Raw genomic sequence first — 13,656 nt, 5'->3', positions numbered from 1 at the left:
AATAAATTTCTTTGGCCTTTACAGTTGCCAAAAAGATTTGATATTATCCTGGGAAAAATAATAATCTGAATGAAAAATCAATTGAACAAGAACAGGATAGGGAGCCTTTGCTCTACGATCATTCAGGTAAAAAAAGATTTTCAGTTAATGGACCACAAACTCAATGAATCAACAGGTTAAAATCGAGTCCTCCTAAAACTGAGTCCTCATTGGTTATAAGGTTAGTCAATTGCTTTAAAATCAAATGTTTTAATATTTCAAAACAGTAAAATATTATTAGAAAAAAATTTATATTTTAAAAATTTAATAGAAAAAACATTTTGTATTTTAAAAATTTAATAGGAAAAAATTTTATATTTTAAAAATTTAATCTGATGTCATTTTCACCTTCATTAATTTTAAAAAATAATTCTAATAAGTAAATTTTCAATAATAATAATAACCAACAGTAATGGCAGTGGCTGCACTCAAGTCTGAAGAACTGTAATACTGTCTAATTCTGAGGATGGCTAAATGATAAAGGATCAAGAAATCTTTTGATGATGGAAAAAATCTGAAGGAATTAGAGTACTTTAGTGCAGATTTCTTCCTCCCATTTAAGCTTTTACTGTTTCTTCAGTCTTGGACATATACCGCCAGCTACCATCACATGTAAATCCTAACCAGCTTCAAGGTCCAGTTTAAGTTCTACGTTCTTCAAAACCTTCCCAGATCCTCCCAGCTAGAAATGATTTCTTCCCTACTGAATTCTCATGGACTCATGTAATACTTCTTATGAAAATTCTATTATATTTTTATACATGTTTTCTTTGTAAGTTTCTTGAGAACAAATAAATATTTTATTCAACTTTAGCGATCCTACTGAGTATAGTACAGTATCTTGCACACTGGAGACAAAACCAAAGAAACGCACAGGTCAGAGGATTAGAGGGTGGCTCTGCTCACTTTTGCAGATATGTCTGTAGATACGTGTGACATTCGTCAAGTGACTGAACAGCTAAGCCTCAATTCCTTGATCTATGAGAAGAGAAAAATCATGCCTCATATGGTTGTTATAAATCTTTATAAAGATTAAATGAGATAAGCTATACAAGTGCTTAACACATCTAGTAAATACTTAATGACAGCCACTATATTACAGTATAAATTATTACTTTATAATAAATTTTACTTTATAATAAATTACTTCATAATAAATCACTTTATAATAAATGTCAAATACATGAAGAAGACTTAGAATAGGGCAATGACTTCCAGAAGAGCTTTCGTTGTTTGAAAGATAAGGAAAATCATTTTAATCTGTGTTACTCCTAAGGGCAGAATTCAAAAGGATATAGATAATGGTTGCACAGCAAGAGAACAGAATGTATCAAAAACTAACTTCCCTCTCAGCGTATGAGTCCAGGCACAGGGTAGATGACCACTTGTCAAGAACATTGATCAAAGAAGCCTGCCCTTTGATTAAAAAGTGAGCAAGGCTTTAAAATTTGTCCAGTTTTTTTTACATTAAAAATACTTTGGTTTTTCCTACTGATGTTTCTAAAACTTCACACAACTTCTTTACTTTTCCAATTGTCATATACAATACAGTTGATCAGATTTAATTTAGGATAAAGTACTGTGGTAGGGAGAACAACAGCCACACAAAGATGTCCATATCTTAATCCCAGAAGCTGTAAATAGTTACCTTACATGGTAAAAAACATTTTGCAGATTGGATCAAGTCAAAGTTCTTGAGATGGAGGGATTATCCTCGATTATCTGGGTGGATGGACCCAGTGTGATCACAGTGGTCTTTATAAGAGAAACAGGGAGGCAGGAGAGTCAGAGAAGATGTGATGGTAGAAGCAGGGGTCAGAGAAAGAGAGAGAAAGAGACAGACAGAGATTTAAAAAGACACTACACTTCTGGCTTTGAAGATGGCGGAAGAGGCCATAAACCAAGAAATGTAAGTGACCTAAAGAAGCTAGGAAAGGAAAGAAAATGCATTCTCCACAGCCCCCAGAAGGAACACAGCCCTTCCAAACCCTAACTTTAGGACCTCTGACTTCCAGAGCTGTAAGATAATTACTGTTGTTTTACCCAGCAATTTCACTACTAGTTGGATATAAGCCAAAGAACTGGGGACCAATGTTCACTGCAGCATTAATTCACAATGGCTGAAAGGTAGACATAACTCAAGTGTCCATCAACAGATGAATGGATAAACAAAATGTAGTACAAACATACAATGGAATATTATTCAGCTATACATTGTACAACACTGATGAACTTGAAAACATGCTAAGTGAAATAAGTCAGACACAAAAAGGACAAATATTATATGATTCTACTTTAATATAAAATATCTAGAATAGGCAAATTCAGAGGGCTAGGAGGAAGAAGAAATAGAGAGTTACTGTTTCCCCAAGAGGAAGCATCCTTGCCAGCATCTTTGTACAAAAAGCTATGTTATAAGAAATATCATTACTACTCCCTCTTATCCAGATGGGCATTTTGTTGAGAGGATATTACTTTGGCAAAATAATTGAATCTCCCATTTTCTTCATTTCTGATCTCGGACTTCCTGAGCGAGGCTATGGGAAGGTCATATAACCTTGTTGGCTAGACAAATTACACATCTGTTTTCTTTCATTTGTGCCCACCCCTCAAGAAGCTTATTAATTCTTTTTATTTACTTATTTTAGTCAATTCCTTAAAGGTAACTACGTTAAAATTCATCCACTCTATTCAAGCCCCCAAATCCATTTCATTGAAATCTTTGAGGCAGTGTGAGATAATGAAAGGCTCACGGTCTTTGCAGTCACAAATTACTGAACAGTTCTGAATTTATTTCCCTTATCTTTAAGATAAGCATAACACAACTTACCTTATGAGAGTATTTTAACAATTATGATATAAAGTACACATAATGAAGCGGCTAGCCACACACCATGTAGTAAGAATTCAACAGATGAGAACCGTTGCCATTATTACTACTGTTACCCCCGCCTTCCTCTCAGATGACCACCTCAACTACTTTAATGAGAAATAAGAAAAATGGAACTAGATGTGAATTATTCCTCATTTTCCTTCTCCCTTCCACCTCAATTTTCTGTCATTGTTTAATCTTACCTTCTTCTCCCTAATATAAAAAAAGAGTGTATCTCCTCCATTTTCAGAGTTAGTCCTCCATTCTGTACTTTTGATCCTAACTCCTTCCCTAACCTAAGTCCCATCCGTTGTTTTGCTTTAATTTCTTTCTCTCTGGTCGTTCCTTCCATCTGGCCTATGAACATACTCAAATTTCCTCAAAGAAATACCACTACGGCACTTTTATATCTCCCCTTGAATTACCATAATCTATCCTGAATCTGTCACCTGTGTATCTGTCTCATCTCTTAGCAGACTGCTAACTCCTCCAAGACTGAGGATATCTCATTTATTTGTACTAACATCTTTTAATAACACCAAGTGTGATATTTTACATATAGGACAGGCATAGACTGAATAAATAAATTAATAAACCTAAACAACAGATTTTCTGTGACCATGTAAGGACTATTTGACAAAAGTGCACCATCAGATTTTGCTGCTTACTCTGGCCAGAGAAAAGCAAAGAAGTAACATATCAACACAATCTTAAATAATTTTGTAACACCATTCCCTTAAAATGTGACAAATCAAAAATTATTTTTTCCTGAAATGTTGAAAATTGTTGTAATCTACATAACAGTATTCCAAATCCAGAAAATGTGAAACTTCAGTTTTATTATAAATCTGATTCTAAGGGTCCTTCCCACTGAAAATTTTACTTGTTATTCATAAACCAACAAAAACTAAGAACCTGTCTATTCTTTTTTTTTAAATGAAGTATAGTTGATTTACAATGTTGTTAGTTCTTTACAATTAAACAATGTGCAGGTTTGTTTATTATATTTTTAAATAAAAATCAGTAAGTATATAATTCTTTGAATAAACTGTAATTTTACATCTAATGTATCAAACATGGTAATTTAGTAAGCAAACTGGGACTCAAATATATTTTTATACTCCTAAGCTAACAAACTGACATCAGTGGGAGTCACTAAGAATAGTGACAGATCTTTGACATTTGAGAAACTGACATGCAAGGTTTCAGTTATCCTCAAGTGAATGTAAAGGTCCACAACATGGAATAATTTGTAATTTTACAAAGGCAACAAATGTTTCAGTCAACAACAGAAGGTGAGTCACCATGCTCCAGAGTTAGGATGGCCGATCATCCCACGCTCGATCCAGCTTCTATGTATTATTGCATTACGGAAATACAGAATAAAAATTTTCCCTGTTTGCAGGGAAAACAGAAAAATCAACCACTACTGCTGGTGACATAAAGAAGTCTAAGAAAGCACTAGTTCTTAGCCACAAAATTAGAGTTTCTAGAGACACTAAAATGTAAAATATCTCAATTCACACTGCTCAGCTCTATAGGGGGAATGAGTCTGCCAAGCACTCCACATCAAAACAGGGCAAGAAATTTATGAGACTGTTTCAGCAAATGTTCCAGCTAGAATTTATCTTATGTAGCTCTCTAAATGGTTTTAGAACTGAACATATACAAAGCATTGCTTAAATTTTCAGTTTTATTTTAATTACAGTTCATGGGGAAAACCATATGCAGGATGTAAACCCATATACTGGGTGTAAATCCTGATCTTGCCTTTATTTCCTGGCTAGTTTTGTGCCTCAATTTCTTATTCCTTAAAATAATACCTAACTGTCATAAGAACTCAAATTGAAATCAGGTAATGCATACAGTGCTTAAGATTTTAAAAAACACATCATCAGGCTTTTATTAAATGTAGGTGTTCCATAAATGGTAGCTACTGAAACTTCAGTGATGAATCCCCAAGGAGTCCAATGTAGTGGACATTTTCAGTGTTCTCCAACCATTCTGACTGTGTTTCTCTTCCCTTGGAAATAACATGCCTCTTCTTTGAATCTGTTCTTTAGGCACAGTGTCCTGCTCACTCCTCTAGTGTCTTAATGGGATCAACTGCCCTATTTCTCTGCAAACAAGCCTCACACCTAAGCTAGGCGGCCAAAGGACTAGCAAAGGGACTGGTGCTACAAAGGAATGCAAGATGGAGCCCAAACATGGGACAGAAAGGAGACTGGCTGACACTTCACACAGAACAGAATGCTGCCCTTCCCCTACGCAGGAGGTCCAAGAGCAGTCTACTTGGCTACCCTCAGTTACAGTAACTTGAGAGACATGTTAAATACAACATGAAGCCTCACAGCTCAGTTTCACATAAAGAGGCAGGTATGCTTTAGACATTAAAAGATCAACAAGTATCTTCAGGTATAGAACAATTTAGAACGAAAGATACGTAGGCAGGAAGATGCTGTACTAGTTCAACTCATTTACTTCAAATGAAAAGGTATTGTGGCCAGTAGGGGTGGAAAACAAAGACAGTTTCCAAGAGCAACTTTCATTCTTACTATCTCCCATAGTCAGGCATTTTAAAAATGGCAAGTCAAAAAGGCGACCTTCTTTGCTAATGAAAAACCTAGCCAAACTATTATCTTCTGGGTACCCCTGCCCATAATTCCCTTCTTCAGTGGTTGAGTATTTTAATTTACAACTTTACCAGAAACTGGGGAAGTCCCTGTACCATCTCTGGCAGATGATGAAGACACACAGTCAAATGTCAAGAGCACGGGCTGTGAAGACAATCTATCCTTCACAGACTCACCTTCCCCCATGGAGCCTCAGTTTCCTCATTTTTATGATATTAATTTTCTCCTGATACAGAGTTTAATCAAATGTAAATTTTTAAAAAAATTACCAAATTAAAGGATGTATTAGAAACAGGTGTGTGTTTTTACCTACTTACAATATGATAACTTCAATACAATTTATATTGAACGTGGATAAGATTTCCTATTTTGACTAACACCTGTAACAAGTTTTTACCAAATGGCTACTGTGTAGTTGGCACCATGCTCAACACATTTCCTTTAATATTCACAATGACCGAAGAAATTTATTATCCCCATTTTATAGGTGAACAAGTTAAGTCTCAAAAAGATTGGGGAAATTGCCTAAAGTCACATAGCTACTAAGAGGCAAATCCATAATTCATACCCAGAACTAACTGACCCAAAGGACTGTTCTCTCAACTTCTCTGTGGTTTCTCTGATACATGGCGGCAAAAAGATGAAGTAATCTGCAGAAGAAGTTAGATAATCTTAAATAAATCCAATCCCAGTTCCTGCGAATACTAAGTTATATTTGACAACTCAAAACTCAAAAGTTTTATTCACCAAGTGTGAGTCATAGTTAAATGGGAAGTTTCTTCTTTTAATTCTATTGCACCTCATTAAAAAGCTGGATCTGAGAACGATCTCTTACCTGTGTTGCCATCTCCACTCTCCATAGATGGTTTACTGGGTTCTGACGGATTGTTCATTCTTGAGTCTGCAATAAATCAGAGGCGATTAAGGTTTTTTAAAAATTGGGGATGTGGTTAGGGAGGCAAAATTGTGGCAAAGGAAAGGGTTAAGAATATTGACTAACACTAGTCTTATAGTTCAAGGAAAAGACGGTGTCAGCACTAAAGCACTGCAAGTTTGTAATAAAAGCTCATCTGAAAGAAATTTAGGATTCCCTTAATCCTGAAGTGATCCACAAATAAACTGTCTTCCTGAAGACTTTGAAGATTTGTCCAAGAAAGATAACGGAAATCTAATCTGAAAAAAAATGATAATAGAGTATAACACAAAAAAGAATAAAAATGCTTCATAATATGAAGCATAAAGTATATTAAAGACAAAGCTGGAGTGGGGGGAAAGGAGGAAGCATCTCACAAGGTAAAATGTTACCCCCCTAATAAGTTTCTTTTTCTGTAAGTAATGATTTTCATTAATTATAACCTAAACAAGCCCCTGGTAATCTTGAAAGCAGACTGCACAGTAACCCAATCTAACAGAATAAAAAAAAAGTCTAAGAAAAATATCTCCATACTTACTCCCCACCCCGCAAAACAAACTAGACATGTGTCAAAATGAGACTGTATCAAATTTGTATCTCAATCATAAACCATTACAAGAAGTGTACTACAAGGTATAATAGATACATCTAATAATTTCAAAACTGAATCACAACCACACCCACTTAAAAATTATGCTGCCTTGACAGTCTAAGTGAGCCTGCTGATGTGAGTTTATGTTTTCCAGGGTTATGTTTAATGAAGGTTTTCATAATAATATGTTTTCATCAATATTAAGTATCCTGGAAGATATAAGAAAAAAGACAAGAATAATCTGTTTTCCTTCTACCTCTTCAAAAGTAAAACTTTTTAAAAACTTAGTAAAAACTAAATACACATTTAATATTTATCTTATTCTACTACTGTGAACTCAAACTTAGCAATATATATAATCAAAGAAGTTAACTATCAAGCAAGTTCTACCTTCCCCCCGCCAGGTTAAGAACCATTTAACTATAATTATTAGTAGAGAAAAATACTTAAACTAGATTATGTATATGATTTTCTGACTGAAGAGCACATTTTATCATCTGCTTAAATGTTTAACTAGAAAATCAAAACAATTACTAGAAGTCTGAACCATGTTGTCCATAGCTGCTTTATCCACATGCATAAGTGATGAGGAAGAATCAAGAGTCCTCCCGTAAGTTTCATTTCCAACCTGGAAGTTGTGTAATAGCTTTTCTAATATACTTTTTGAAACAAGTAGGCAATTCTATTATATCTCTGGTTTGTTCTTCAGATGTTGAAAGGGTTCAGATCTGTATGTCTGTGGTCATAAATGAGGGTAGTTCTAAAACTTCTTTCCCCTAGCTATCCAGAAGACTTTAAATATCATCTGAAAGCATACTAAGGTTTGAAAGGAACAGGTGTACAACTTAGTGAAAATCAGCTTTCTGAATGACTTGGCCAACAACTTACGAAAGTTAACAAAAATCACAACAAATGTAATAGAATATACCATTAAACATGAAGGCTTCTCAATGCCTCCTTTAGAATGTATTATAAAAGAAAGTGGGAAAAATGATGAACCAGTTAACAGTCATAAAAAGGGTAACTATTTTTTCCACATATCATAAAAACAAAGCAGCAGGCATAACTCTTAACAATCATAAGCCTGACCTTGGTACAAGTCATATTCTGATTTCCACATCTGTAAATTAAAGATTATGTACGTCACAGGTATTCTATGTGAATTTTCTAAGCAGTTTCTACTAAATTGTCAAGAACTTCAAAGACATTTAACAAAATTGCTTCACATACACAAAGATAAATAAATAAAACCAAATTCTGATTAAATGTACAACTGTACATTTAAAGAGTGTTTAAATGATATTTACTGTTAAAAGAACAGATAAAATTTCTAATTTTAAAATATAATGCTAAAAATATTTCAAAAAGGTACTTTCCTCTCCTTTCTTGAGTTCCCAACTTAGTAGATGTAAAAGAGTAAGTACAGTAAACTCTTTTTTGATATTTGAAGGTTTTTTTTTTTTTTTTCTCTCTGGGCACACTGAACTGACTGCATGAGTCTAGTACACAGTCTACAAGTTACTCTTGGATTGAATTCTTGACATCAGTTTGTTATTGTAGTCATTCACCCCTTTAATAGTGGTTTTTATCATACTGTACAAAAATCACTACTACCTTGGGTTTAGGCCACGTCTTCTGCCTAAAATTCAAACATTTTCAGAAACATCATTGTATTTTATCCTGAGTAACTGTTATGGTGATGGGGGCAGCCTCGATTTTTCAAGTGGAAAAAAATGACATACAGGAAAAAAAATCATTTGCAAAGATTTTAAAAAACTAAGATATCAAAGTCCTGGAGTTCATATCACCACCTGGAGAGGTGACCAGAGTAAAGAGGTTTCAACAATTTTGCATATAAACAGACAAAATTCAACACAGAATATGGCCACCCTGAGTCACGTATGTTTAAAAACCAAAGTGCTTCAATCTATTTTAAATCTTAGTCACCAAAGACAGTTTATGCACTCAAGTCACACACACACCCCCTCCCCAAAATCTTATTCTATATGAAAAACTCCAAAAACAGGCTTTCTAGCATTAAAAATTGTTTGCTGAAGAACAGAAGTTGTTTTTTAAAAATAAAAAAGGCTAGTGTTAGCCCCAATTTAGAAACAGTTAATAGTTTCTGAAATCTGAAAATTGATCAACAGTCCTATTGCAGTAACCAACTGCCCTCCGCATTAGTATTTATGGGAATAATTCTGCACTACAGCTCCATCTTATTTTTCACTAGGCACTCTTGGTTTTTATATAAGACATTCACATTCAGTATGCAAAACATTTTTTATCAATATGTACATATTACTTAGGTATATTTTATACCTTGTTTCTGATCTAGACTGTTTTTAGAACTACATGAAATGCACCCAACAGAAATTTCCAAAAAGCAAAAATGTCCTCCATTCAAGATGAACTCTAAATCCACACTATTTACTGAAAATATCCTCTGAACCAGAAGAGCTAGTGGTAGGGAGGGACCTACTGCAAATTCAGTCTTGCTTGTGCTTTGCAAATGCTTTCCTCCTTCCCGGCTCAATCCACTTCTCCCCCCTCCCCCGAGTTGGTTGCATATGCGATTAAGCATTTATGCATAGTCAACCCCACACATGCTATTTCCATATTAAAGCTTCTAAGAAAGAACTGTGCTGGTACCCACCTAGAACATAGTCACTGCAGTCCAGCATTGCTGTGAAATCTTCTACAGGTTCAGACAGTCCAAAGCAAGGAAGAAACAGGTAGCGTTTGGGGTGGGGGAAAGAAGGTACTACTATTTCTAACAAATCTACACTATAATCTTAAGAGAACAAGGGTGGGAGGTGGAAAGTGGATTAGCGGGAGAAGCAAAATACAACTTCAGTTACACCATAGCAATCTTCAACTGAATAAGGAAACTTCAGTTGCTCAGAGGAGTTTTAGTCTCTCCTACCAGCTAGGACTGACATTGTCAAGGCAACTGAAGCATGAAAAGTTCCCCTTTTTGTAATAAAATAGAAACAAAGATTGCAGCTGGCAGTTTCCATAATGAAGCTTAATCAGTATGCGCGTGATTAGGGCCTTATGCAAATCTCTCCTCGTTAGCACAGCAGCCAGCACTTTGAAGTCCACGAACAATTCATTTACAGAATACACTGAAAGCACTCCCTGCATAATTTAAATCATTGCATAAATATTTATCAGCCTATTTGCATATTAATTGGCAGTGCATGAAGGGAAAAATTATCTCCTGAGTGCCAGCATAATAATTAGTAGGATAAAATGAGACTTCTTCCAATGGCCTGGCTTCTTGGACCTAACTTGAGATAGTACCGGGGGAAAAGGGAGGGACAGGAGACAGAGTTCTGTTAAAATGCCACCGAAATGACACGTACAAATTAGAAACAACTCTACAGACTTAAGCACCTTTAATCTTATTCCTGCTGGCAACAATGACTTCAGTAATAAGAGGATTTGCAAAAAGCTTTCTACACAATCCAAATAATCCCAAGGAAACAATTAGCAAGGTAGAAGCAGAACACAGAGCTGTCAAGATGGTGCAAGTCTACTGATAGGGAATTTTCCAAATATTAACATACACTGTCAGGGGAAAGTCCTACTTTAAAATAAGGCAACAGTATAAATCCGGAAGCAGTGTAGGATCTATAAAATTATCTTCAAGAGTATGAAAATTCATTATCTACAAATCCTTTTATACCACCAAATTAACAAAATAGATTAGTTGAATGCCACATGTCACACAGTAGCCTTCCTCCATCAAAATCAAGCTAAAGTATAAGGCAGTTTATTTACAGTATCAATCATCAAAAAATGGGTTATGTAAATTGTGAGATTACTTAGCACTTTCAAGTAACCTTCACTTAATGGATATAAATCTACATATTTAGAATCCTTCCAAAGAATATATTTATTTTATTTAAAATGAATTTGCAAGGTTAAACATCAACGCAAATTTTTTTAGGCATTACCTTACGACAGCATTCCAATGTAATCATCATAGATAGTTCAGGAGAAGATTTATAAAAACCCCATGAAGTAGGCATTATTACCCCCTTTTTAAAAAGAAGGAAACTGAGGCACAGAGAGTGAAAGGACTTTATCCAATGTCACACTAACAATTTGGGAGTCAGGATATAAAACCAGATTTTGCATTTAAAATCTGAGGTCTTGGCTACTATTAAAACTTATGGACAAGTTAGACATTTAGGGAACTGGTAGGCATGGGGAACTTAAATAGAGCAGCAGACTAAAACAGCTTATTTTCAGTGTAGTAAGGAAACCAATAATTAGCAAAATTTTTGTGTTTAAAAGTCAAGTGTGTACGTACTAGATTTGAGGAGAGTTTTCGAGGGTATTATCCCATTAACAACTGCTTTTATTTTAGAACTAGTCTTCAAGCATGCCAAGTATCTGATTTTTAAAAATATGTATGTACCTTTTCCCAACATAAAGGATGAAATTAAATTTAACATGCATATGAGGAAATGAAAGACAAGATTTCTATAAGGGACCTTCAAAAAGATTTCCTTGCAAGTCAGTAACTTAGCTAGGAACAGAACCAAAACCCCTTCGTAACTTTTAGATCAGCACTCTATTTATGTTGCTAGTATTTCTGTGTTTTACAGAACCTCAAATTCATGAGGAGAGAGCTTGGGGGAGAAATTCAACACTGCCATTTAGCACCTATAAGACTTTAAGTTCTTATTTGAATCTTCCTTTTCTCATCTGTAAAACGCTACTGCCTTTTTCAGGAGGCTGCTGTGAGGATAAATATGCTCACGCTTCTCAGGCTAGACCCTGGACCGGAGCATGAGGCAGCTGCGCCAGGGAAGACATCAAGACACAGTTCAGATAAACATGGTACAGCCTTCAAGAAAGTCGATTTTATTCAAAAATAATTCACAATACTTTGTATTAAAACAATCAAGAATATATTATGGAACAGAATGCAAAATTCAAGTGAGTTTTTAAGGTGGAATATATTGGACTATACAACTTCTGTTTGGTGGGAAAATATGAGAAATAATGATGAATGTCACTGGACTATAGTGGATATAAATAAATGTTTCTTTCCTTCTTCAGCCTTCATAAAATTTTACATGTATTGTCCGCATTTATCATAGAATCTGCAACTCACCAACTACCTTTTTGTACTGTATGCTGTAACACCTCTCAACTACCTTTCTTATGCCAATTTGGTCTTTCCTACATCAGCTAAGGATGACTTGGAGCTACAGCCAAACAATCACTGCCAGCTAAGGACTGTTTGCTGGAAGGTATCTTGTTGGGCAGGACTTTGGTAGTGTAATAATCCTCCTCCCTCTGAGGCCAAGGGGGTCCCACAGGGCCTCTGCACTGCAGGCTGACAGCTTACCAACTCACACAGGCTACTACCTAGAGCGGGACCCCCTTCCTCTCTACTACAAAACTCACCGTCTTCGATCCAGGAAGTGGGAGAGGGGCAAAAGGAGGAGGCAGTGCTGAGATGCAGCTATCCAGGGTGACAGGAAGCCTCACTTCACTCACACGGCAGACTCTGTCACAGGGAAAGGGCAAGAAAACTTCCTTTCTGCCACTCTTGAGCTAGGGACTTTGTGCATTCTGGAGCGCAGGCTTAAATACGAGAAGGTTTTCCAGGTTTCCACAGACGGACCGGGGGAGGGATGGCCACCACTCCTGCCCTGCAGTCCCTCACCTGCGGCACAGTTAGATGTGAAAGTGGGGGGACAGACAGCCAGCTTTTCCCACAAAGTCTCAAACGTTCACTTCAGTTGGTCCTCTGTCTGAAATACCAGGTTAAAACTTCACCTAGAATACTCCTGTTAAAAGGAACATCTTCATCAAATTGTACATCTGAAAAATGTATAGTTTACTGTACAGAAATTATACCACAATAAAGCTGTTCTTTTTAAAAAAAGGAAAACCATTTCTTGGAGGTTTGTAGGATTGTTAGTCATTCACATTTCAGCATGGATTAACCCAAGTCAGCTGCTTGCCTTTAACACCTAGTTTAGGAGTTGATTAGTGAGGTAAAGGCTGCTTCCGTTGGAAAAGAGGCCAATAAATACTCTTATAAATGCTGCTTAGGTCACCTGGATTGGGAGGAGAGGGATGGGGGGCCCAGGATTCACTGAAAGTGGAACAGAATAGGAAATAGTAACACATGGAAGTATAAAAAGGAGATGAAAAGGCAAAGTTAAAGTTCATATATTTAAAAATTATGCCTGAAACTGAGTCTTTTCTCTAAAAGAAGAGAAGAAATGCTTTTTCAGGATCCAGAATTCATGACAAACACTATCTGTATTAGAATAACTTTTCACTCATGATCTTATGGGCTAGTCTAGGTCTTATTAGAAGCACAACTGAGAACAAATGAATTATAAACCAGTGTTTTAGAACACACTTTTTGTGTGTGAGTGAACTGAGGTTGGCCAGTACTCCATCTGCCTAAATCATCAAATTCCATATCAAGAGCCATCTGTACACATTCTGGACTCAATACCTGGTCCACTGGGTGGAAATGTATGACTCAACAATTATTCCTTGGCACCTCCTTTCTGTCTCACGGTGGGATTTTTCACCTTATAGCTCCACAAGTTTCACTCCTAGGAAA

The 13,656-nt window shown here is 35.9% G+C and overlaps 1 protein-coding gene across 4 annotated transcripts in view; it reads right to left on the bottom strand.

Annotated features, from left to right (window-relative positions):
• Positions 1 to 13,656, bottom strand: part of POU2F1 (POU class 2 homeobox 1) — a 146,791-nt gene that overhangs the window by 70,772 nt on the left and 62,363 nt on the right. For 3 of the 4 annotated variants that reach the window (XM_074349755.1, XM_074349757.1, XM_045515856.2), the window contains one exon: positions 6,380 to 6,445. In XM_074349755.1, the coding sequence (XP_074205856.1) occupies positions 6,380 to 6,445 (66 nt within the window). Of the gene's footprint in view, positions 1 to 6,379; positions 6,446 to 9,705; positions 9,950 to 13,656 lie in introns of those variants that run through there. The other variant, XM_074349756.1, reaches the window with a different exon arrangement.

Source organism: Camelus bactrianus, chromosome 21 (genome assembly GCF_048773025.1).
Source record: "Camelus bactrianus isolate YW-2024 breed Bactrian camel chromosome 21, ASM4877302v1, whole genome shotgun sequence".
NCBI classification, from domain to species: Eukaryota; Metazoa; Chordata; class Mammalia; order Artiodactyla; family Camelidae; genus Camelus; species Camelus bactrianus.
The sequence above is the reverse complement of the archived record's forward strand: the minus strand, read 5'-3'. Positions and strand labels throughout refer to the sequence as shown.